The 25,840-nt window shown below is 39.8% G+C and overlaps 1 protein-coding gene across 1 annotated transcript in view; it reads left to right on the forward strand.

The window, feature by feature from the left end:
• Positions 1–19,770: 19,770 nt before the first annotated feature.
• Positions 19,771–25,840, forward strand: part of LOC120528672 (low affinity immunoglobulin epsilon Fc receptor-like) — a 28,985-nt gene continuing 22,915 nt past the window's right edge. Inside the window, exons 1-2 of the mRNA XM_039752835.1 lie at positions 19,771–19,888; positions 22,734–22,828. Of these exons, the coding sequence (XP_039608769.1) occupies positions 22,735–22,828 (94 nt within the window). The 5' untranslated portion in view covers positions 19,771–19,888; position 22,734. The remainder of the gene's footprint in view (positions 19,889–22,733; positions 22,829–25,840) is intronic.

Below are 25,840 nucleotides of genomic sequence, written 5' to 3' on the forward strand. Positions count from 1 at the left end.
ATCAGTAGATGAGTTATTTATGTCTATACAGTGTGTCATATTGAAATGCGACTAAAATGACTTGTTAACATGATGGCTTCATGGGTCTTATGCTAAATATGGAATAACAACAGAAATTTGTCTCATTTAAGTCACCACTCCAAAGTGAAGTTTTGTTAGTAGATCATATTACAGAAATCTACTAATGCTTTGTAAGTGTTATGAGGACCCAAAGAAGTGTTTGTTAAGGACTTGAAACATAAGAGTAAATGAGTAATGGATGTATTTTTGCAGTACCTAAACTGAAGTGTTAACAAGAATACAAATCAGGTTAAATACACAGTAAAACAGCAATTTAAAATCCATTCATCCATCCATCCTCTTCCACTTATCAGAGGTCGGTCGGACAGCAGCTTGAGCAGAGAGGCCCAGACCCCTCTCCCCAGCCACTTCTTCTAGCTCTTCTGGGAGAATCCCAAGGTTTTCCTAGGCCAGCCGGGAGACATAGTCCCTCCAGTGAGTCCTGGGTCTTCCCGGGGCCTCCTACCGGTTGGGCGTGCCAGGAACACCTCACCAGGGAGGAGTCCAGGAGGCATTCTGATCAGATGCCCGAGCCACCTCATCTGACTCCTCTTGATGCGGAGGAGCAGCGGCTCTACTCTGAGCCCCTCTCGGATGTCTGAGCTTCTCACCCTATCTTTAAGGGAAAGCCCAAACACCCTGCAGAGGAAACTCATTTCAGCCGCTTGTATTCGCGATCTCATTCTTTCGGTCACTACCCATAGCTCATGACCATAGGTGAGGGTAGGAACGTAGATCGACTAGTAAATTGAGATCTTTGCCTTACGGGTCAGCTCCTTTTTCACCAAGACAGACTGATGCAGGGCCCGCATCACTGTGGACGCCACATCGATCCGCCTGTCGATCTCATGCACTATTTTTCCCTCACTCGTGAACAAGACCCCAAGATACTTGAACTCCCCCAACCTTAAGAGGGCATTCCACCCTTTTTCGGCTGAGGACCATGGTCTCAGATTTGGAGGTGCTGATTCCCATCCCAGCCGCTTCACACTCAGCTGCGAATCGATTCAGAAAGAGTCTGAAAGTTGTTCTCCATGGCCTCCCCAAACTCCTTCCATGCCCGAGTTTTTGCCTCATCAACCACTGAAGCCGCATTCTGCTTGGCCTGTCGGTACCTATTAGCTGCCTCCAGAGTCCCACAGGACAAAAGGGTCTGGTAGGACTCCTTCTTCAGCTTGACGGCATCTCTCAGGTGTCCACCAACGGGTTCGGGGATTGCCGCCACGACAGGCACCGACCACCTTACGGCCACTGCTCCGGTCAGCCGCCTCAACAATAGAGGCACGGAACATAGCCCATTCGACTCAATGTCCCCACCTCCCTCGAACGGGTTGAAGTTCTGCCGGAGGTGGGAGTTGAAGCTACTTCTGACAGGGCACTCTGCCAGACGTTCCCAGCAGACCCTCACAACACGTTTTTCGCCTACCAGGCCTAACCGGCATCCTCCCCCACCATCGAAGCCAACTCACCACCAGGTGGTGATCAAGACATGTGGCCGCAAGTCCAATGACACAACCACAAAGTCGATCATCGAACTGAGGCCTAGGGTGGCCCTGGTCTCAAGTGCACATATGAACACCCCTCTGCTTGAACATGGTGTTCGTTATGGACAATCCATGACAAGCACAGAAGTCCAATAACAAAACACCGCTCGGGTTCAGATCGGGAGGGCCATTCCTCTCAATCACGCCCTTCCAGGTCTCACTGTCATTGCCCACGTGAGTATTGAAGTCTCCCAGCAGTACGAGGGAGTCCCCAGAAGGTATGCGATCTAGCACCCCCTCCAGGGACTCCAAAAAGGGTGGGTACTCCAAACTGCTGTTCGCCGCATATGCACAAACAACAGTCAGCACCCGTCCCCCACTGGGGTAAACCCCAATGTACAGGCTCCAAATTGGGGGGCAATTAGAAGCCAGCTTCTGTAGCCGAGGATCGGACCGCCAAGGTCCCTGCCTTCAGTTACCACCCAACTCACACTGCCCGACATATCTACCTGAACCTCTCGCCCCTCCCATAGGTGGTGAGTCCATGAGAAGGGGACCCACGCACCTCTTCAGGCTGTACCTGGCCGAGCCTCATGGGTGCAGGCCCTGCCTACCAGTTACCACTTGCCACACTGCAGAGGACCCCACCTCCAGGCCTGGCTCCAGAGGGGGACCCTCTTCAGTGACCTGGCCGAGCTTCATGGGTGAAGGAAAACGCCATCGAGCCCCCCTCCATTTTTCCTGAGGGGGCCCCGTCATAGAAGGTCTATTAAACCGTTCTTTGTCTTATCCCTCACCTTGGAACAGTTTTCCTTGGGTGGCCCTACCAGGGGCATAAATCCCCTGACAACAGAGCTCCTAGGATCATTGGGACACGTAAACACCTCCACCACGATAAAGTGGCGGCTCAAGGAGGGGTCAATTTAAAATGAACTAGCATAAACAAAGATTAACGAGATACGTCAATCAATATTATAATTGAGATATGGCCAGTTTACAATGGAGACGAGGGAAACAAAAAAATCATTCGGATGCATTCCTTGAAAAGGTAAACCTCTGGAGTATCTATTATTGATCTAACAAATAAAGGCACAGATAAGTCAGACCCAGCCATAGTTCTGGTGGCCAAATCAGAGCCGAATCATTCTATGACATTATACGCATCTGCATTGTGCAGTCTAATAAGAAGACGAGAGTTGAGTAAAACAATCAGCATGAAATTGAAATTCTGACAAATCTTAAGAGCATTGTTTCAGACAATTTGCAAAACAAACTGTTTCACCTTAAGCAAACTTTTCATCATTAGTGCATACATTGTTATCTCATCTGCAAAATGTTTCTCCATGTGCAATAGCATGGAACAATGAAAATTTTCTGAGGCAAGCTTGGGGTGAGAAAGAAAAGCTGTGCAGAGGAGAGCAACCAAGTGCATCCCAGGACATAAGAACATGTCCTACTGTGACAGACAGAGAATTAAACCTGTTTAGTCTCAAGCAGAGGAGACTACATGGGGACCTAATCCAGGTATTTACAATCTTCAAAGGCATTGATAAAATAGACCTAGCAATATTCTTTTGGCTTAAGGATGAATCACGTACTTGAGGACATCAGTGTAAGTTAAGGTGAAGTGTATATTAAAATGAAGCCAGGAAGCACTTGTTTACACAAAGAGTTGTTGGACTCTGGAAGAAACTACCAAGACATGAAGTTGAAGCAGAAACCTTGACAACCTTTAAGAAATGTCTAGATGAGATATTGGGACAGCTTTGCTATTAGCTAAGCAATGAGCTATTGACGGACTGAATGGTCTCCTCTTCTTTTTCAAATTTCTTATGTTTCTTATGGAAAGAGAAAGCACAGCTAGCATTTACCTGCATTACTAAAATTTGTTGGCCCAAATTTTTGGTTCCCAACAAGCTTCCTGGATTGTATCAGATTATGAAGCTAAGGAAACTAAACACAGATGATTTTACCTCTGACCCCAAAAGAGAGGTGTGAGGCAGAACAGGTGACATAAGGTAGTGCTTGAGTCAGATGAGAGGGCATGACGCTGAATGGAAAAAGCCACTAGAGATTGGGGTGGCATTGAAAGATGGCAGATAAGGCAGACTTTCCAAGTTTATCTGCACAAAACTCTTTTTAAAACCCCAAGAACCCCATTTTAGTAAACTTTTATTTTCAGAATAATGAATTAGTACCCAAAACAAATTTCAGGGGAAATTGTGCTAAAATAATATAAATGAAACTGTATAGTTTCCCTTATTATTACCTTTCAGCTTTGTAATCTAATTCTTCTGGTATCTTTGGTGTCTTCCCCATGGGAGGGAGTAGCAGCTTGGTAGTATAGCAGTGGCACCAAGTGCAACAAAAGGTAACAGAGAAATAAATAAGGCTACTGACATACAATTGAGAGTAACAACTATAATGAAAGGCCTTGAGACCTTCAAATAAGCCACCAGAACAGGCAGGGTCTCCACTGGCCTGTCCAAAATAACCTCTTCCCTACCCAGTCTTCCCTCTCCCTACTTACTACCTGAGGCTGTGGCCTAAATAGGCCCAGGAATGATCCAGAAATCCAAAAGACAAAACTCAAGCACTAAAGCAAAAATTGATATAACTAGAAAATCCAAAATCTCCAATAGCTGTTTTTTCAATGAAAGACAAAGAATTAATGAACCACTAAAGGACTCACTTCCCAGCCTGAATTTGTTGGCATTCCCTTAGCAGAGATGTAAGGGTGGTCCCAAATCTTGAGGTACTACCCACAAAATACTACAAATATCAGACAGAAGATAATAATATGTATAAATAAAATAACTAAATTAATAAAAATCATATCAACACATAATGACAAAACATAAAAACAGAATTAAACATAATAAGAAACAAAAAAGTATTATACTTGAGCGATAGCAGCAACTCTGGCTATACCATAAGAAAACTGATTTGTCAATAACAGTGCAGTTTTATTAATCTTCTGTGTCCGTAATGGATTGGCATTTTAAGATCTTAATTTGTTCTCTGGTACATATGTATGTATTGATAAAATCATGTAAGTGAGTAAGGTGAGCAAGACTATTTAAACTTTTATATGTGTAGGATAAATTGGGCATCGCCCATTATTCTAGCTTCCTTAGTGGCACACGAGGCCTGTCAACAGGGATGCAGAAATACAGCTGCACCAAAACCCCACTTGCATGCCAGCGTTAGTGGCTGAACTGCAGTTTGTACCAAACCTGTACTTCATCTCCTAACCAAGGTGTAAATTTTAGTTGAACTGACAGATTTGCAGAGATCCTTCAGACAAGAAAGCATCAAAGGAACACTCAAGGTCTTTCGTTTTTATTTAATGGACACTCAGGACATGCGTGTGGCAGATTCACTGGCAGGATGACGCAAAACCTCTTTCTGTGTGTCATACTCTATCCCAATTTCTTTTATTTTGCTTAAATTCGGGGCAAAGGTGCACTTGTTTTGTTATATGTGTACCTTTCATGAAAGTGTTTATTTGATATTTGAACTTCAGTCTTAAAATATTATACACTTCACGTTAGCATTTTGCCAATTATTAACAGAATATGAAAAAAGTTACTGTTCTAGTTATGAGTTCAAAATTTTTTGCCTCGCATTTCCTGTCATCCTACATTTAGACAGATCGTTATAGACACAGAACACACATGAAATTTATGTTTTCCAAATAACTGTTTAGTTTTTATCCTATACAATTCAAGGCACCTTACACCCAGATAAACACATTTGAGCTGGGAGAACTTTGTGTACGACTAAAACTGCATCTGTGGGGTATGGGATAACCGGCTGCTTGCTGCTTGTGCTGATTGACACATTTGCAAAATAAAAGACGCTGATGAGGAGGTGCGAGGGAATTTAAGGTGGCTTGACATTACGAGTTGTTTTGTAGGCTTCAGGGATTCTGTGTTAAACATAAAACTTGATTTCCTCTTTGGGGAGCTGAAAGTTGACAATCCTCTTCTATTTGGAGGAGATGAAAGATGACAACCTGTTTTGTTTTAAAGCTGAAAGATGAACCATTCACTCTTTGCAGAGCAAAGTGCTCACAAACCTTCTTTGGCCAGGAAGCTAGTTTCTATTGAGCCACTAAACAAGGCCTAAGATGCACTCTGACAAACCAAGTTCTGTGCCAATCACTGATCCCAGACCGAGAAGCACTTTATACTTCCTGAAGGGAACTTCGGAGACAGAAAGAGTAACACACAGCAAATGACCTAACAGTGAGCTGACGAATGCTGCATCACACCACACCAAAGGACCATCCAGTAACACTAAAAGTGCACTCCAACACTTGAACCCAGAGAAACAATACCAACAACTGCACAAAACATTGGACGTCTTTAAAGACTTGGTATCATAAAACTATCTGTGCCAAAATTAATTCGAACTCTAAATAGCAAGTAAATAGCCAGCCTCTATATGTTATATGTTTGTCTGTTTAGTTTTCTTAGTACAACTGGAACTATGTGACTAACACAACTGTTGCCAGCCGAACCAAAATGAGTGGCAGAGCTTAGAGTAAATCACACACGATGGGCATACGGATACAACAGTGAATATGAAGTTGATAGCAGAACAGTTTATAGATTTGGGAACACCAAAAGGCACTTGACTACTCTATTGTAGCCAAAACTGTGGGAAAATATTCATTGGAGACAATGCAGATTTTTTTTTTCTATCATTAATGCCAAAAGATGTCGTTCCCCATGATCCCTTTTACACACACAGCTCACCAAAATCATTTTAAAGCTATGATCTCTGTGTCATGCAATTGATCTGAAACTAATGACTGATTTTCTTTTTAGGTTAAATACGTGTTAATGACTTATTCCTTTGAGAAAATCATATCAGAATAGACAAAATTACTTTATTTTGTTGTAGTGTTTTTAAGAATATAGTAGGCTAACTATGAACAACTTATGTCTTGCATAACTGGTAACTGTCAGAGAACATCTGCAATTTCAAAACCCACTTGAATGCACCAGAACAAAGTTACATGATTATGACACTTTCCTAATTACATAAGCGGGCCTTATGAAAGCAAGTGCAATAAACAGAGATTGCCAAATGTGTCAGGTTAAACTGTATAATTACTGTCATTTTTAAACCTCCAAAAGCATGTGGCTCATATTAGACATGACTATGGGCACTGAAGTTTCTGTTCCAAGTACCAAGAGTGTCAACAATGTTCCCTCTAAGGTGTAGCCTGATGTGTGCAAAATGTTCTTCCTGTGATCAAGTTCTTAAAAATAGCAATTTTTGAGAGCCAATATCTGCAAAGTATTTCTGAATTTAACGCAGCACAAAAAATCATGTGATTTCATATGATTCTTTATCGTTTTTCATGATTATTAATAAGTTATGGGACAAAGTGGGAATTGTCTATTCTGCTAGGCATCAGGTGTCATACCATGTCTATTAAGAAAGCAGTTTTAACAAAAATGCAGGCATCGAGCTGCTTCTCCCCTACTTGCATTGCAATCCAAGTGACTGAACTTCAGTTTGTACCAGGTGTGGAGTGCCTGAAAATGTAGGTGTAAACCAGAGTTCAGCTGACATGTTTCCAAATGTCCCTTTGCAGATTTCTTGATCTAAAAGGCACAAAATGGATTCAAACAAAGGGCAAAAATCTATAATTCAAGGAATAACAACTCTGATGGACAGAAGAGCTCACCTATGAGGACATACCGATTTTGTTATTGGAAGGGACTTTAATTCAAACTGGAGAAGTTATACATTCCCTTAAGACTCTCTGCATCATCCAATCTAAGAATATTCTCTGGACACTCTCACTGAGCTACCTGGGGATTTTCTCAAGGAGGGGGAAATCTGCAAAATGACCTTATGAAATTTCTCTTTAAAACTAAACGCTGAGTAGAACAGAAAACTGGTAACCTCTTTCTCTTTGTGGATCAGAAATTGACAATCTCTCTGTCAAGCCAAGCTGTGGGCCAGTGATTTGAAAAGGCTGAGAAACTTCAAGAAAGGAACTTCAGCACCTAAACTTTTGTGCCAGAATGACTAATGCTTTTCCCTAAGTTACAGACAGCACAGCAAAGGGCCACATAGAAGAAAGGGAACAGAGAAAGTAACATCACAGAACACCACAAACAAAGGATCATGCTGCAAGGAAAAAGAGTACACTCCAACACAACAAGAATCCTCCAACTGAACACAACATTGGACATCATCTTTAAAGACATAGTATATTAAAAGTGTGTATCTTTGCCAAAATTCTTTAAATTAGACCTCTAAATAGCCAGTAAACAGCCAGTCTGTTTGTCGATTTAGTCTTCCTGTGTCCTGTCCTGTCTTTCATATCTATTTATCTATATTTATATATATATATATATATATATATATATATATATATTGTAATGGGCCGGGGGCCCCTGCCCAGCCAGGACGTCCCTTCTGCTTATGTTCCAGGGAAGCAGCCATGGTCTCCTCAGTACCTCCCCCGGGACGCTTGGTGGCAGCCTCCCTGGTTGATGATGATGCCTCAATTTCCCTCAGGGTTTCATGGGAGATGGAGTTCTCCTCAACCCTGTGGGGACCTGGGATGGCCTCCAGGGGGTGTTGCAGAGATCATTAAGCCCAGCTGGTCTAATTATCTGCCCCACACGGGAGTGCAATTGGGAACAGGTGAGCAAGCACCTGGAGCACTCCCTGGAGGGCCATAAAAGGAGCCAGAAACCACCACTCGGGGCCAGAATCGGGGGGAAGAGGACGTGGTTGCCTGAGAGGAGTTGTGGTGCCAGCGGAAGGATTACTGTGTTAAAAGTAAGGTGCTTTGGGACTGTTTTATACCTGTGGGGTTCACGGGGAAGATGTGCCCCACAGGGGAAGAGTGTTTCGACTGTGTTTAAGTGTTTGGGAATGTGTTGGGCCTGTGGGACATGGGGAAGACGTGCCCCACGGCTGAAGAGAAAATAAAAAGATTTCTGTTCCATTTACACGTGCCTCAGTGTGAATCTGTGCCAGGTTGGGCTCTTATATAGCACTTTATACACAAAATAAATATTTTATATATAAATATTATATATATATATATATATATATATATATATATATATATATATATATATATATATATATATATATATATTTTATTAAGTATTTATTTAAGTTTGACCACACCTCCTCATTCAATGTGTTTTCATGACCATTTACATTGGTAGATTCTCACTGAAGGCATTAAAACTATGAATGAACACATGTGGAGTTATGTACTTAACAAAAAAAGGTGAAATAACTAAAAACATGTTTTATATTCTAGTTTCTTCAAAATAGCCACCCTTTGCTCTGATTACTGCTTTGCACACTCTTGGCATTCTCTCGATGAGCTTCAACAGGTGTGCCTTTTCAGGGTTATTTAGTGTAATTTCTTGCTTTATCAATGGGGTTGGGACCAGAAGTTGTGTTGTGCAGAAGTCAGGTTAGTTGGACGATCATTTATTTTTCAGCAGGTCAATGACCCCAAACACACCTCCAGGCTGTGTAAGGGCTATTTGACCAAGAAGGAGAGTGATGGAGTGCTGTAAATGGTCATGAAAATAAAGAAAACACATTGAATGAGGAGGTGTGTCCAAACTTTTGGCCTGTACTGTGGCCATACTCATTTAAAAGGATGAACTAATTGGGATGTTTATTTATCTAATTTCATTTAAGTTAAAATAAATAACTTTAATGGACATCACTATCCTATATTTGTATAGAGTATGATATTTTTCATAAAGAACTGTCCCTTTGGTTGACCATATGTTGTAACGGTTGCCCAATGACACACACCTTTGTACAGCTGGAAAGAAACTTAAAGACTTTTAGTAAATCAATTACTTTGTAAATTCTGTAGAATTGGTGGTTGGTGAATCTAATATATGTGACTTTGTTTTTGATATACCCTACATCACAAAAGCATCTTTTTCTTCTTTTCCAGTGCATTGTGGTAGTTAATTTTAAGAGTACACAGAAAGTGTAGTCATTGAAAATAAAATGTATATACCTTACATAACAGTATATAAAATAATTAAAATGTTTGCAAGTAATTTAATAATATGTTTTCAACTGAAAACATGTAATTAATAAGGCTTTGCTTTTAGTGTTAGTTGTGTTAGTATTAAGAAACTTATTTAGGTGAACATTTTGATTTAAATTTAAAAGTTATGCATTGCAAATATATTTCCTTTTTAAACAGAAACTCTTATTTTACATTTACTTTAAAAGGGACAAGAAGAAATTGGCTTATTTTTTTTCTAAAAGCTATTATTTTTTTCAGTGTATCAGGAATTGTTTTTTAATAAATTATTTCTGCTCAAAATCTCCCTGAATATTTAAAATTTCTTTTCTGACGTTTTTTGCCTTCTTTCATAAACTCTGTCAACATTAACAGTCTGTTCATTCTAGTCATTTATTTCAAATGTTCCGCTTCTAAACAACTTCTAGAGTTAATGTTTATATTGTTTATCAGTCTAAATCCTCCTTCACAGTGGAGTGTGCACCAGTGCTTAAATGGGAAAATAACTATTTGAGCTCATCTGTTTTTAAAGCAAATTTTGCAGATGACACCATCCATCTCTGAGTAATTAAAAATTTCTCCCAGAAGCACATACTGTCCGCTGGTTTGCAGTAAGTCTGAAGTGAAGTAGCTTTAAAACGTAGGAGAGGGCAGACTTGCAGTTAGCTGTAGTTGCTGTGGTGTGTCGGTTAGAACACAGGAACTAATCCAAATATTACAGAAACATTGCTTTAATGCTGAAATACCAGAACTGCACATGAAACAGTACAGCTATATAGATAGGTTTATGTATGTGCAATCTAACGAGACAACAACAAAAATAAAACATTTAATATACTATGTATTTAAATGTTATTCTGAAATACAAACTATGCAATACAGAAAACATCCAATAGATGGCACTGTAGCTAGACACTATCAACACAAGGTTAGTTACAACTGCAAACTTAGTGCTATAGTATAACAAGTTTACATCCATATTAATACATAACATCTCCTGAATATTTAATGCAATATCCTGTCATTATTACAGGGTATTAAAGACATTTACTGCTGTAATAAACACTAAGCGATGTAAAGTATTAACATGACTATTAGTTCAGTACAGTTTTCTCTCTAACATTTAACCCTCTACTTGTGAACTTGTGCATAACAACTTATACTAACTTACACTTGGTCAACAAACACACAAACTTAAAACTTTCTTTAGTGTCTCCACTATTTCCAGCTTTTATGCTCCACGCCTCTCTGACTCACATGAGCACTGCACACTATGCCAACTTTCACGTGAGTGGATTTCAGTGCCTTAAAGACAAATTAACCATTTTAACAAAACATTAAGTCAAGCAACCCGTCTCAAGCCCCAAATACTGTTTCTTCAATGTACCAATTTTGGTAATTGATTTACTTTAATTAATTTTTAAAAATTTTATAATCCTTTCATTTTGTTTGAAAGTCTGCTCTTTTTGAGATTGATCGTGTTAAATCTGTGGGCGGCTCTCCTAAAATGTATGAGCGATCGCTCATGTGCTCAGCTCAGGGGGAGCACTGGTTGTGAACAGTTTTTGCTGTATCTGTTTACAAAATTAATTCAAATTCACGTGGACAAAGCACATCTTTATTCAATTATGTCTTTTGTAAATTGTGTTGGATTAACACTAGAATTACCAAAGCCTACAAAAAAAGTCATAAATCCTGCCCACCTTAAATCCCTTCGCACCTCTCCTGCAGCGTCTTTGTCTTGTACAATATGGCGCCCACTGTGGCTGATGTATTTGCTTTGCTCTCCTGACTTCAGCGTGTTTTTGTGTTTTAAACTTACAACTAGTTTGTTTAGTATTGCGATACAATTGTAAGGAGCATCTAGAAATTCGCACCGCCTACATTGTGCAGAAATCCAGCTTGCTGGATTTGGATTCCTTCCCAAGGCTGGACTTAACTAACATCAGCAGGCAAGAGACAGTAGCTTCGTCCTCGAGTAAGCGGCATAGCCGACACTCAGTACACCCGAAGCAGAGGCAAGGAAAGAGAGGCAGGCTACATGCCAGGGTAAAGGCAAGGGCTACAAAACCACCGCTGCCTAGCCTGTTACTAGCTAATGTCTGCTCACTTGTAAACAAGATGGATGAGCTGAGAACCAGAGTAACCACCCAGCGAGAGAAAAGGAATTGTTGTGCTCTTATGTTCATGGAAACCTGGCTCTCGGACTGTACACCGGACTCAGCACTTCAGCTGCACAGATATTCCTTGCACCACAGAGACCATACATCAGACTCGGGGAAGAACAAAGGAGTCATATTGAACTGTTAGTAGTGAAATGCAGACCTTTTTACCTACCGAGGGAGATCAGCGCAGTGTATCTGCTGTCTGTTTACATTCCACCGCAGGTGGACTGCGTAACTGCACTTGGGGCGCTGCATGATGTCATCAGCAGACATGAGTCGCTCCACCCTGCTGCTGTTTTTATTGTGGCCGGTGATTTCAATCACTGCAACCTGAGGAACATCCTACCCAAATATCACCAGTGAAGGATGCCTACAGAGCAGTGCCAAGCCCCCATTTCAGTCAGTCAGACTATCTGTCATTGTTCCTGCATCCAGCCTACAGACAACTCCTCAAGAAAGCTCCACCAGTAAATAAAACAATCAAGATATGGAATGAAGATATTGAGCAAACTCTTCAGGACTGTTTTGAGAGTACTTACTGGGGTGTTTTTAGAACTACCTCTCTGAGGGGAGACTCCACAGTTGACTTGGAGGAGTATGCTGCTGCTGTAACTGGGTATATCAGCACATGTACTGACATCATTGTTCCCACAAAATGCTGTAGGCTTTATCCTAATAATGAGCTGTGGATTAATGGGGAGGTGTGGTCTATGCTGTTTGCCCGCTCTGCTGCATTTGTCTCTGGTGATGAAGATAACTATAAAAGGACCAGATACAACTTGTGTAAATCTATCAAACAAGGTAAGAAATAGCACAGACTGAAGCTGGAGGATTATTAAAACCCCTCAGATTCCCGGCACAAGTGGCAAGGATTGCAGCATATACTGGCTACAGCAAGCCAGGCAACACTGCCAGATGAGATTAATGAGTTCTATGCTCGTTTCGAGGAGTTTAACACCCATCGCCATGGGGGGCCGCCAGTCACTGGAGGCACGTATGATGCACTGTTTTCAGTAACACCAGACGAGGTGTGTCAGGGTTTGAGTTGAAGCAATCCCCATAAGACAGCAGGCCCTGACTCCATCCCAGGGCGTGCACACTGGGCCTGCTCATCAGAGTTGACCGGGTTCCTCATGGACATATTCAATCTGTCCCTGGCACAGGCACCCGTGCCCTTCTGCTTCAAGACCACTACCATCGTGCCCATTCCAAAGAAATCCCAAGTGAGATGTCTAAATGACTATCGTCCCATTGCACTCACCCCTATTGTGATGAAATGCTTTGAGAGACTAGTCGTGGCACACATTCAGAAGTCAATTCCAGCAACCCTCAACCCCCTACAGTATGTTTAATGCCATACTCGGTCCATTGATGATGCAGTCAATGCTGTCATCCACACAATCCTCACACACCTGGAGAAAAGGGACACATACGTAAGAATGCTGTTTATTGACTATAGCTCAGCGTTCAATACAGTTGTCCCATGGAAACTGTGCAATAAACTTGTTTTCCTTGGACTGACATCATCCCTCTGCAGCTGTGTGCTGAATTTCCTTGCAGACAGTTAGTCAGAGTGGGAAACCAGACATCAGGCACAAGAACAGTCAGCACCAGCTGCCCCCAAGGCTGTGTACTGAGTCCGCTTCTCTACACCCTGTTTACCTATGACTGTGTGGTCTCTCAGAACAACACCAACATCATTAAATTTGCTGATGACAGTACAGTCATAGAGTTGCTTACTGGGGGGTGGAGGCAGAATATAGGACAGAGGTGGCAGGACTCGTGGCCTGGTGTCAGGAAAACAACCTCTCCCTGAATACAGATAAAACCAAGGAGATGATTATCAACCCAAGGAAGAGGAAGCTGCAGCACACTCCCATTTAAATCGGTGAGGCTGTGGTGGAGAGAGTAAAAATCTTCAAATTCCTTGGAACCCACATCAGTGAGAACCTGACTTGGTCTTACAATATACAACAACTCATTAACCGAGGATACAAAAGACTGTTCTTTCCAAGGAAGTTGAAGAAAATTGGCATGCCAACCAAAATTCTCATCAATTTCTACTGGGGTACAATACAGAGTATTATCACCTGCTCTATTATTGTATGGCACGGTAACTGCTCCTTGTAGGAAAAGAAGACACACCAGCGTGTAATTAAAACTGCACAGCACATCTCTGGAGCAACCTTCTCCTCCGTACAGGACATCTACACTAGTAGGGTGCTACAGGAGTGTGAAATCACGCACCACAAGACTGCCACATAGTTTTTTCCACAAGCAATCAGACTCCTCAACAGTTCTAAAAGTTAAAGTCAATCCAAACCACGACTCATAGCCTCGTAAATGGTACTGACTGCTGTGGTATGTCATCAGGCACTATGCACCTTATTTTGTATTCTTATAATTGTAATTGCTATTTGTTTTTAATCTTATTTAGTCTTTCTGTCTTTGTATATGAAGGTGAGCAAGCAAAGTAAGAATTTCATTACATGGTTTTAACATGTGTTTTTACTATGTATATGACAATAAACTTCTTGTATCTTGTAAATGTGCCAATCAAGACAAGCAGCTATCGACCTACTATTCCATCCCCCCACCACTGCAGAACGTGCACAAGGTTCTCCCAGCTCATGCCATGATTTTCTGGGAGTGAAGTGCTGGAGTTTTAGAATGGAAATAGATTGTTATGTGCAACACATCTATTTCATGTGTGTTCCGTTTCTACAATAACCCGTGTAAACACATCATTAAAACAGCTAAATATTTTAGTAATAAATGACAAAATGTAGACATAAACTGTATAATGTGTGAAGCCTGAAGTCCGAAAGATCAAATATACACTTTCAGAAAAGGTTCAAAGATGATCCAACAGCTTCTGTGGCACAGAGGTAAGAATTGCTGACTTGTAATCAAGTGTTATTTGATAACACTTTAGTTTTGGTGTTTGAATAGTGCATTTCATACTCAAATACTGCTCTGTAATAAGACCTTAACAGAGGCTTCTTTTGGTCTTAATGACACTCACAAAGCGCCAGTAAAGTGAATGTTCATTTCTGTGCAGTGTGGCATATTAAGTGCTTGTAAAACTACAGTACTTAGTAAATATGAAGGATTCACAGGTCTTATACTGAAATATGCAATAGTAAGAGAAATCTGTCTCACTTGAGCTACCTTTGACCATTGAAAAGTGAAGTTATTTAAGTAGGAAACATGGCAGTAATGAGTAACCACTTTACTAATGTTTTGTTAAGTGTTATTAACACCAAAAGATACCACTGTTAAGTTCTTACTACGTAACAGTAGTCAGCTAATATATACAGTTTTGCAGAACACTTTTATTTGGTTCTCCATATCTCCCAGATAATGAGAATATTGTAATCAGAAACTTTTCAAGAGTTGGCTTTTTGCTGGTTAGCTCATCTTTTATTAATAATTAATATTACTTTTGACTGTGTGTAGCTATTTACAATTCTATCCATGCATTTTCTAAACCTGCTTATTCAGATCAAGGTTGCAGGACAAGTCGAGCCCATCCCAGCATGCATCATGTACAAAACAGGAACAATCTCTGAACCGGGCACCAGACCTTTTTAGAGCAAACACACACACATGTTTATTAGCTACAGCCTGTAATATTAATTAGAAAGGCAAAGATCCAAGGAGAGACCCACGAAGGACACCCCTGATCACACCCCATGTATTAACAAATTAACTGCTTTCACCAGGATAGATTTACGTGAATTACATAGTATAATCTCTCAATTGAAACCCTCCACCTGCGTTCTTGACCCAATACCAACCAGGTTTTTCAAAGAAGTATCAGGCGTGCTAATTGACAATATTCTTGACACAGTAAATTCATCATTAGATGCGGGGGTCTTTCCAGACCGTCTTAAGACTGCTGTAGTTAAACCCCTGCTCAAGAAAAATAATCTTGACCCCTCTGCTTTTGAAAATTTTAGACCCATCTCTAACCTGCCCTTCTTAAGTAAAATTCTAGAGAAGGCAGTCATTATGCAGTTAAATGACCACCTCAATAAACATGCTATTCTTGATAAATTTCAGTCAGGCTTCAGAACAAATCACAGCACAGAAACTGCACTTGTTAAAGTAGTAAATGACTTGCGGGTAAATGCAGACAGAGGCCATTTATCTGTTCTCATCCTCTTAGATTTGAGTGCTGCATTTGACACCATTGATCATAATATTCTTAGAAATCGCGTTAGTCAATGGGTGGGCCTTTCTGGCAGGGTCTTAAATTGGTTTGAATCCTACCTGGCAGGGAGAAAATTCTTTGTGAGTTGTGGTAATCAAATCTCAAAGACACATGATATCCGATATGGTGTTCCACAAGGCTCTATCCTGGGTCCGCTGCTGTTCTCAATCTACATGCTTCCGTTAGGTCAGATTATCTCAGGGCACAACGTGAGCTACCACAGCTACGCTGATGACACAAAGCTGTACTTATCAATAGCACCTGATGAAACCGACTATCTCGATTCACTAACAAAATGTCTTACTGGTATTTCTGAATGGATGAATAGTAATTTTCTCAAACTAAATAAAGAGAAAACTGAAATTTTCGTAATTGGCAATAATGGATTCAATGAGGTTATCAGAAATAAACTTGATGCATTATGATTAAAAGTCAAAATGGAGGTATAAAGCTTAGGGGTAACCGTTGACTGTAACCTGAATTTTAAATCGCATATTCATCAGACCACTAGGACAGCATTTTTTCACTTAAGAAACATAAGTAAAGTTAGACCTCTTATATCACTGAAAGATGCTGAGAAATTAATTCACGCTTTTGTTTTCAGTAGACTAGATTACTGTAACGCACTCCTCTCAAGACTACCCAAAAAAAACATAAATCATTTGCAACTAGTGCAGAATGCAGCTGCTAGAATCCTAACTAGGAAAAGAAAATCCGAACACATTTCTCCAGTTTTAATGTCACTACACTGGTTGCCTGTGTCATTCAGGATTGACTTTAAAATTCTGCTTATGGTTTACAAAGCCTTTAATAATCTCGCTCCATCTTATATATCGGAATGTCAGGCACATTATATTCCAAATCGTAACCTTAGATCTTCAAATGAGTGTCTCCTTAGAATTCCAAGAACAAAACTTAAAAGAAGTGGTGAGGCGGCCTTCTGCTGTTATGCACCTAAAATCTGGAATAGCCTGCCAATAGGAATTTGCCAGGCTAATACGGTATAGCAGTTTAAAACACTGCTGAAAACACATTACTTTAACATGGCCTTCTCATAACTTCACTTTAACTTAATACTGATACTCTGTATGTTCAATTCATCATAATAACTATTCATGGTGGCTCTAAAATGGTACTGACCCCTACTCTCTCTTCTTTTTCTTTTTCCGGTTTCTTTGTTGTGGCGGCCTGCGCCACCACCACCTACTCAAAGCATTATGATGCTCCAACATTGATGGATGGAAAGCCAGAAGTCTACGTGACCATCATCATCAAGTCCTTCCATGAGAGCCCTAAATACAAAGAGGACTGTTTGATTTATGTTAGGTAGAATGCCCAGAGGGGACTGGGTGGTCTCTTGGTCTGGAATCCCTACAGATTTTATTTTTTTTTTCTCCAGCCTCTGGAGTTTTTTTTTTGTTTTGTTTTTTCTGTCCACCCTGGCCATCGGACCTTACTTATTCTATGTTAATTAATGTTGAATTAATTTTATTTTTTATTGTGTCTTCTAATTTTCTATTTTTCATTTTGTAAAGCACTTTGAGCTCCATATTTTTTTTGTATGAAAATGTGCTATATAAATAAATGTTGTTGTTGTTGTTGTTGATGATGTGAGGTTTTTTCCTTTTTCTATATTTGGCCATTTATATTTCTTCAAGACCAACATACAAACTCTCAAGTGGTTTATCTAATGGGTATAAAATGATGAGATAGTCTTTGAAGGTTTTAAAGTTGCTATTCATAACATATGGGGTATATTCTAACATGATCTAAGCGGATTATGGGCTCCCAATGGTTTGTTTGACCTAACAAAAAAATGGGCACTATTGGCTTGACTTCATTGAGTGTGAGAGGACATGTGAGTAGATTTTGCATTTCATTTCTCTTTCTGTTGATCAACCAAGAAGTGAGGAGGATAGGCTTGTTGTGGCAAGAAAAACCATCACGGATGTGATATTTTCTGTGAAAAATACCACAATTGGGTCTACAAAGAGGAAATAGTGAGGGTTGTTGCCCAGCATCTGCAAATTCCTTATCTTAATAACTTCATAGTTTAATCCTGATGCTCTGTATATTCAATTAATTATCATAACTATTCATCGTGGCTCTAAAATCCGTACCAAAATCTACTCTCTCTTCTGTTTCTTTTCCCGGTTTTCTGTAGTGGCGTGCTGCGCAACCACCACCTGATCCAAGCACCATGATGTTCCTACATTGATGGATTAAAAGCCAGAAGTCTACATGACCATCATCATCAAGTCCTTCCATGAGGACCCTAAATACAAAGAGGACTGTTTCATTTATGTTAGGTAGAATGCCCAGATGGGGCTGGGTGGTCTCATCATCTGGAATCCCTGCAGATTTTATTTTTTATCTCTAGCCGTCTGGAGATTTTTTTTTTTTGTTTGTTTGTTTTTTCTGTCTTCCCTGGCCATCGGACCTTATTCTATGTTAATTTGTGTTGTCTTATTTTAGTTCTTACTTTGTCTTTTTTTTTCTTTTCTTCATCATGTAAATCACTTTGAGCTATATTATTTGTGTGAAAATGTGCTATATAAATAAATGTTGTTGTTGTTGTTACCATAAAACATACTGTAACTACTGCATAATTATGCAAAATTGTTGAACATTGCATAGTGTGTGCCTGCTTCTGGTCAGCCATCAATACAACTGTGTCATTAAGTATGAGAGAGTACCTGAACTCCTGATGTCATAATCCTAGAGAAAATCACGCAATGCATGCCTGCCCCTAAGTTGATGTCTGTCCACTTGATTTTCTTAATTGCCACCACCATCATACAGAAAGCAGGTGCCTAGCAATTCTGCATTCAAGTGAGGAATTAACAATTATTATTTAAAAATTTTTGCAAGGGTTTTTGTTTAATTTAATGTGACTTTTTTGTGTTCCCATTGGTAGACTCGACCATCAAGAAGCTTGGAAATTGTGTGAAGCATAAACCCACTGTTCTGTATTTTGGGTTTTGGTACCAATGGCTTTGGGCACCTGCCTGATTTCCCATGTGGCTAATACAGCCCAGTGTTTCATCCACCTTCATTCACTTTTTAAAAATAAATGAATAACCACGTAAAGGAATTTTATTTTAATTTAGTTTAGTTTATTCCAATTAAAGGTCATTCCATGATATTTCTTTTTTCTGTGTGTGTATATCCTTTGCCTTCCTTGTATATTATAGGTCTTGTTGTACATGCAAACCCAGCCTGAATTTTAAAATATTGCATAAATGTCAAACACACGTAAACACAGTTCTTGTACTTATGTGCAGAACTTGGCAAAATTAAGCTGGTTCTAATTCTGATTAAGATCACATTTAGCACTAAAAGCTGTGCTGCATTGCTCCAAGTGTACCTGCCTACTTATCCCATACTGCAGTATGAATTTACCAAGCATTTCTAATGATGTTCACTTTAAAAAGTGTTGCATTAATTATCCATGTAGTAAATGTACTGGCCCTAAATTTTATTATTTTTTTGCTTTTCTTTTCTTTTTCTTATACTCCTGATAGGTTTCCTTCAACATTTCAAAGACTTGCAGTTTAATGTGAAAGCTGTAGGTGCTGTGCTTTCAGACAGATCTAGTTTTTTTTTCCGTTCCTTTCCTGATGTAAGTCAATCTACTATAAGACAGGAAAGAGAGACTTTGACAAATCTGGAGATACAATTGAAGCAGTCTGAGTGTGACAAACCAACACTCTTTCCTTCTAGTATTGTAGTTTGCAACATTTTATTGTCACCGCCCAGCTTGTTTCCTTCTTGATACTCTGCTTGCCTAACAAAGTGTCCAGCTACATTTAGGGAAGTAATAATTGTACCAAACTGTATGTTTTACCATATCATTTAGTGGACTCTACAGCTATAAACATTTTGAAAGAAGAGAGAAGGGGACTAACATCAACAGGTTTGGAGCTTTTGAAATATCTTTAAATAATCTAATTATTAAACTGTTACTTTACTTATAACAAAATGAGTCAACTGAGGTGTAAAATTTAGCACTGCTACAGCTTACAGCTTTCAGGACCTGGGCTTGATTTCCATTCTGGTCACTGCTTGTACTTCTTATGTCTATGTTTGTCTTCTTCAGGTACTTCATTTTCAAATCAAATCCCACAAATGTGTAGATTAGATGGACTAATGATTTTAATTTGGCCGAATCTTAGTAAAAATGGGTGTATTCTTAGGTGTACCCAGTGATGGTCATCCATCCTATTTTGGGTTAGTACCTGTCTTCTAAGAAGTGCTATTGGGATAGGCTCCAGCTCCTCCTGACATTGTGTTTAAGAAATTGATCAATTAATATGCAATAATTATTTAATATACAAGAATTAATTTAATTATCTAACATAAATAGTATTAGCAGGTGTATTCAGAGTGTGTGGGCTTTGCATATTTTCTGTATGGCTGCTGTTTTTTACTTCTTTGTTCCCCAAAGTCAGGATCATTAAACCCTAAGCTACTTTAAGGTGTTTTTTTTTTTTTTAAAAGATGGATGGGTAGGCTATTGTTATTATGTAAAACTAATATAGTTTGAAAACATTCAGATCCAGATTAGGGTGTGACAATGCGGGTTGGTTACATGCTCCCATCGTCTGTCCAGGAGCCCTTGAACCCTACACTGTCAGTAATGTTACCGATGAGTTTAGCAGTGAGGCACAACAAAGCAAGGGAATGGTATAAAAGTGTAAAGTGCTTTTATTTAGAAACCAATAACATCAAAAAGTCATTAAATAAATAAAGTGCAGTGTCTTCCAAAATCATCATCAAATAAATAATCCATAAAATCAGTTGTGAAATGGTGGAGGTTAAAACGAATAAATAGAAAAACAATCCTTTTAAAAACGAAGTTAAAACACAATGCAGGAAACAGTCTTTTTAAAACAAGCCCGGTGACTTCTCTACCTGGCAGCTCCCCTGCTTCTCCCGTCTGGGCTTCTCAACAGGGGAGTCGCCCTCTCAGCAGCTGAACTTTTCTCTGCTCGACTGGTCTGGAGGCCTCCCGATCCCTGGCTTCAGTCGCGCACTCATCCCAGACCGAGACTTGGTTTACTTGATGACCAGGACGCTCACGTCAAAGACTTCACCAACCAAGCCTTCCGACTCCCGCTGCCTTCGCGGCCTCACGTGGCCTGTCGTCCTTCAACTGGTCACACCAGTTCCTTACTCACTCAGCTGGAGCGACCGCTTCCTTCTGGCCCCACTGAGTGTTGGCCAAACAACCTTCTTGGGGCTCACCTTCCAGCTGCCTACCTGCGAGCCAGCACTCGCTCACTCGCTCACACCGGCTCTCTCTCGCCACACTGCTTCCTGCTCTCCAACAACCTCCATTTCTTTTTCTCTTTCCTCTCCCTTAGCCGACTCGCACTTCTATTTATCAAGGGGGCATGGCAGCTGTGCCAAATCAGCAGCCCCAGGAACAATCATGGATGTGGACAGTTTCCCACCTGTGCACTTAGGTGAGAAATGCCCACATCGCGAATTGCCCCGAGAACCGCTTCAGCCATACGACCACCACGCCCCCTCACCAAGCCGCGAGCGCGGTGCTTATTTATTTAAACCTGGCCTTTGACGTGAGCTGTGGTCCTGCTATACCACAAGGGGTCACAAAGGGGCCAGAGCCTATTCTAGTCAGCAGCCATAAGCCGCGTAAGTAGATAAATAAAAATTCACACTATCTATCTATCTATCTATCTATCTATCTATCTATCTATCTATCTATCTATCTATCTATCTATCTATCTATCTATCTATCTATCTACCTAAGATAAACATGGTTTAACATGTATTTAAATGGTTCTTTCAGCTTTCTAATTTTAATTTTCATGTTAAACATATGAGCACTATTGCAGCTCTTGTCTCATTTGCACTGCCTGGATGCACCCATCTTAAGATACAATGGTTTTTTCAGCAATGAGAATATAATTTTATTTTCAGTGTATTGTTGGAATAAATTGTACTAATAATAAAATGTGGTGCAGTACCTTAGTGCTTAGTGCAGCAGCTTAATGAATCATTTGTTTGAATCCCGTGTCTGGATATTTTTGGGATGTTCTTTGCATCGTCTCCATACATCATTGTGTTTTTCCCCCCAGGTACTCAGGTTTAGGACTCACACCCCCAAAAAAGTGCAAGTCATTTGTCAGTTTCAAATTGGCCCCGATGTGATTGTTGACAGGTGTTTTGTCTTTATGAAATAATCAGTCAAAGTTCTGGATGATTCAAAGGTTCCTTTATTTAAACCAGTAACAAGGGAGCGTAGCACCTTTACGTAATGGAGGCTTCAGACCTACTTGAGACAGTACTGAAAGTTTGAGTATTTATAGTTCTTGGACATCCTATGACACTTGGATTAATTAGTATATATAATTGTTTGTTAAGGGTGTATCTTTTGTTATATCAAACTATCCTGGATAAATAATTCTCTTAAACTTGTTGAGTTCCAGAATATAATCTCTGTACTGAAAGTACTACACTGTTTCTTAAAGTAAAACTTTATTTATTTGTTCATGTAAAATATTTCTCCATTCATATGTGTATGGCCCCTACAATGCACTGACAGCCAGTCCAGGACTTTTTCTTGTGTTATGGAATGTGGTGTTGGGATAGACTGTGGATTATGGAGGACTGAGTATGACATGACCAACAAAGCTTCAATATAAAGCAGTGCTTCATTGATGTTTATGGCCAGTCTTAGGCCATTCATCAGATACTCATCATCATCATCACCTCTGTTGTTACACTCACTACAGGATGGCCGATGATGTCCTTTATGCATCAGTAAACTTCTCTCAGAAGAACCGGCAGCCAAGAAAACAAGAGGAACAGGATACAGAGGCTACAAGAGGTCAGCATTTTTTTGGTTGTGTGCTTGTTATATTGAATTAAATAAATCTAACAAAGCCTTGCTTGTAGGAGGATTCTATACCAGAAACTTCTAACCATACACTCTTCTTGTGGAATATGTGTGCTCAGCATGTCCTAACCTTAGGGTGCTATAATAAGCAGTAAATAATATTCCTTGATGATTATCACAAGTAGATAAGAATTTAGCAGAAACATCATATTTCCAGCTCTCAGCTATGAACTTGGACTGTGGTTTTCTGACCATATTTCAAAATGTCACAAACCACTATTTGAAGTTTCCTAGTCCTTTCACTTCATAGCCAGGCCTCTGTTGCTCTTGAGCTTTCGGGTTGTTTAAATGGAGAAATTTAGTTTTCTGTGTTGGATCCTATCTCTTTGGCAGCAGTAAACTGAGATTCTATTTGAATTCTTAATGGCTTCTGAACACTGTCGGGATGTCGATAGCATAGAGTCCACATTCATTCTTAAATCCTTCTCATAAAGGGTAACTCTCAATTTTCCAACTGCCCATTGTGTATTCAAACCTATTATTTTTACTTCCCATGTGTAATATTTTACATTTACTGACATTAAATTTCATCTGCCACAAATCTGCCCAAGCCCGTATACTTTCCAAGTTCTTCTGTAATGATATAACGGATTCCAAATTATCTGCTAATCCACCTATCTTGGTATAATCAGCAAACTTAACCAGTTTGTTACTTATATACATATCTAAATTATTTATATACGATATATTAAAAATAGCCGCAGCCTTAGCATTGACCCCTTCTGGACAGCACTCTTAATGTCAGACAATTCTCATTTGGTTCCTCACACCATCACCCTCTGCTTCCTGTGTCTGAGCCAATTCTGCAGCCATCTAAAAACAAAACCCTGAACTTCCACTTTAAGTTTGATGCCCAACTTCTCATGCAGAACCTTATCAAATAGTTTCTGAAAGTCAAGATAAATAATATCACATGCTCCACTTTGATTGTATCATTTTGTAGCCTCCTCATAGAATTCCAGCATATTAGTAAAACACAACCTTCTGAACCCTTTGCTGACTGTTTCTAATAACTCCTGTCTTTGCCAGTTATTGCTCAATCTTATGCTTAATAATTCCTTCCATTAATTTTCCTGTGATGCATGTTAAGCTTTGGATGATAGTTGCCATTTTTCAGTCCTTTGGAATCTCTCAAGTGTGTTAGTTCATTTTGTCTGTGCTTGATCAGCACAAATCTCAACACAAATCTCTGATGACTGATGACTCAGTGAGGTCAGTAAGGTGGTCAGTAAGGCATATTTGTGGATCCAATATCTGTGTCTGATCAGTATGACATATTACAGTCAGTCTCTGGGTAGCACTAAGCAGCCGTTTGTGTGAGAACGATTGGCCACTAAAATGCATCTCTAGCCAACCTTACATATGGATATTTGCTTTTGGTCACCTACAGTAATTGCTATCTCTGTTAAATTAACAACAGTCAGTCATTTCTTCTACTTTGTTTAAAGAGTTGGTATTTGATTGTGCCAACATTAAAACATTGCCATGTATTCCTAATCAGCAATCACTGATGTCAATGTCTTGTCAGCTTTAGGAATTGGTAACCATGCCTGACTAGTAGTCCTTCATGATATCTACTCATTTTCATGTACAGTCTTTAAGCATACAGTGGATCCTTTTCACTTTCTGTACACTTTACTGTGTTGTAGATTTAATTTTAAAGGAATAAATTCTCCATTTTTGCCCATCAATCTACACTCAATAACCTATAATGTCAGGGTGAAAACATGGATTTAGAAAGGTTGCAAATTTATTGAAAATTACAAGATGAAATCTCTCACTTAAGTATTCAGGCACTTAAATAAGTAAGTTGTAGAAGGCTCATTGGCAGTAATTACAGCTTCAAGTCTTCTCGGGTAAAGTCTCTATAAGCTTTGCACAGCCATACTTGGACAAGTTATTCCAGTACTCCTGGTAGATCCTCTCATGCTCTGTTAGATTAGATGGGTAGTGTCTATAAACTGCAATCTTTAGGCCTCACTTCAGATCTTCTGTGGTGTTTAAGTCTTGGGTTTGGGTGTGCCATTCAAGGACAGTCAATGACTTGTCCAAAGCCACTCTAGCATTTTCTTTGACTGTAAACTTTGGGTCATTGTTGTACTCAAAAGTAAACCATTGCCCCAGTCTGAGGTCACGTGCACTCCAGAGCAGGTTTTGGCTGCATTCATCCTTCAATCAGTTCTGACCTCCCTGTCCCTGTAACCCCATAGCATGATGCTACTAACACTTTACTTAACTGTAGAAATGGTATTTTGCATATACTACTTGGAGTTCTGCCCAAAGACTTCAGTTTTTGTCTCATGAGACAAGAGAATTTTCTTCCTTGTGCTCTCAGAGTCCTTTAAACTGTCATATACATTTTACTCAGCCATGGCTTTCATCTACCCACACTACCATAATTGCCTGATTGGTCGAGTGATGCTGAGATGATCATCCTTCTGACAGTTTCTAACATCTCAGCAGAGGACTTCTAAATCTTTGTATGACTTGCCATTATTTGTTGGTACTGGAACTGTATACACTGACAATACTGAGTATAATATTAGACAGCCATACAATTTTGCAAGGGTCTGAGAATAAAAGTAGAACATCCTGTGGAAATAGGCATATTGACTTTTTGGCTTACCAAGAGGGAGTGTTGGTCCTTTATATAATGTCATGGGTACCAGGGAAAGATTTCTTAAGACAGTAACTTTAGATCTATATTATTAAAGAACAACTAGTTCCCTAATCCATTCCAAAGCAACAGAAGGGTTACTAATTAGAGGGACAACCATCTTGTAGCCACCTGGCCCTTGAAGTAGTACTTTGAGTTGGGAACACAGAAGAAACTGGGGTTATCAAAGAGACGTCTAGGCACACATCATCAGAGCCTTTATTCAATTCACCTGATCCCTAAAATTAGTTCATGCAGTTGTAATGGTGGTGGTCTTGGGTTTGGGT

Source organism: Polypterus senegalus, chromosome 4, assembly GCF_016835505.1.
Source record: "Polypterus senegalus isolate Bchr_013 chromosome 4, ASM1683550v1, whole genome shotgun sequence".
Taxonomy (NCBI): Eukaryota; Metazoa; Chordata; class Cladistia; order Polypteriformes; family Polypteridae; genus Polypterus; species Polypterus senegalus.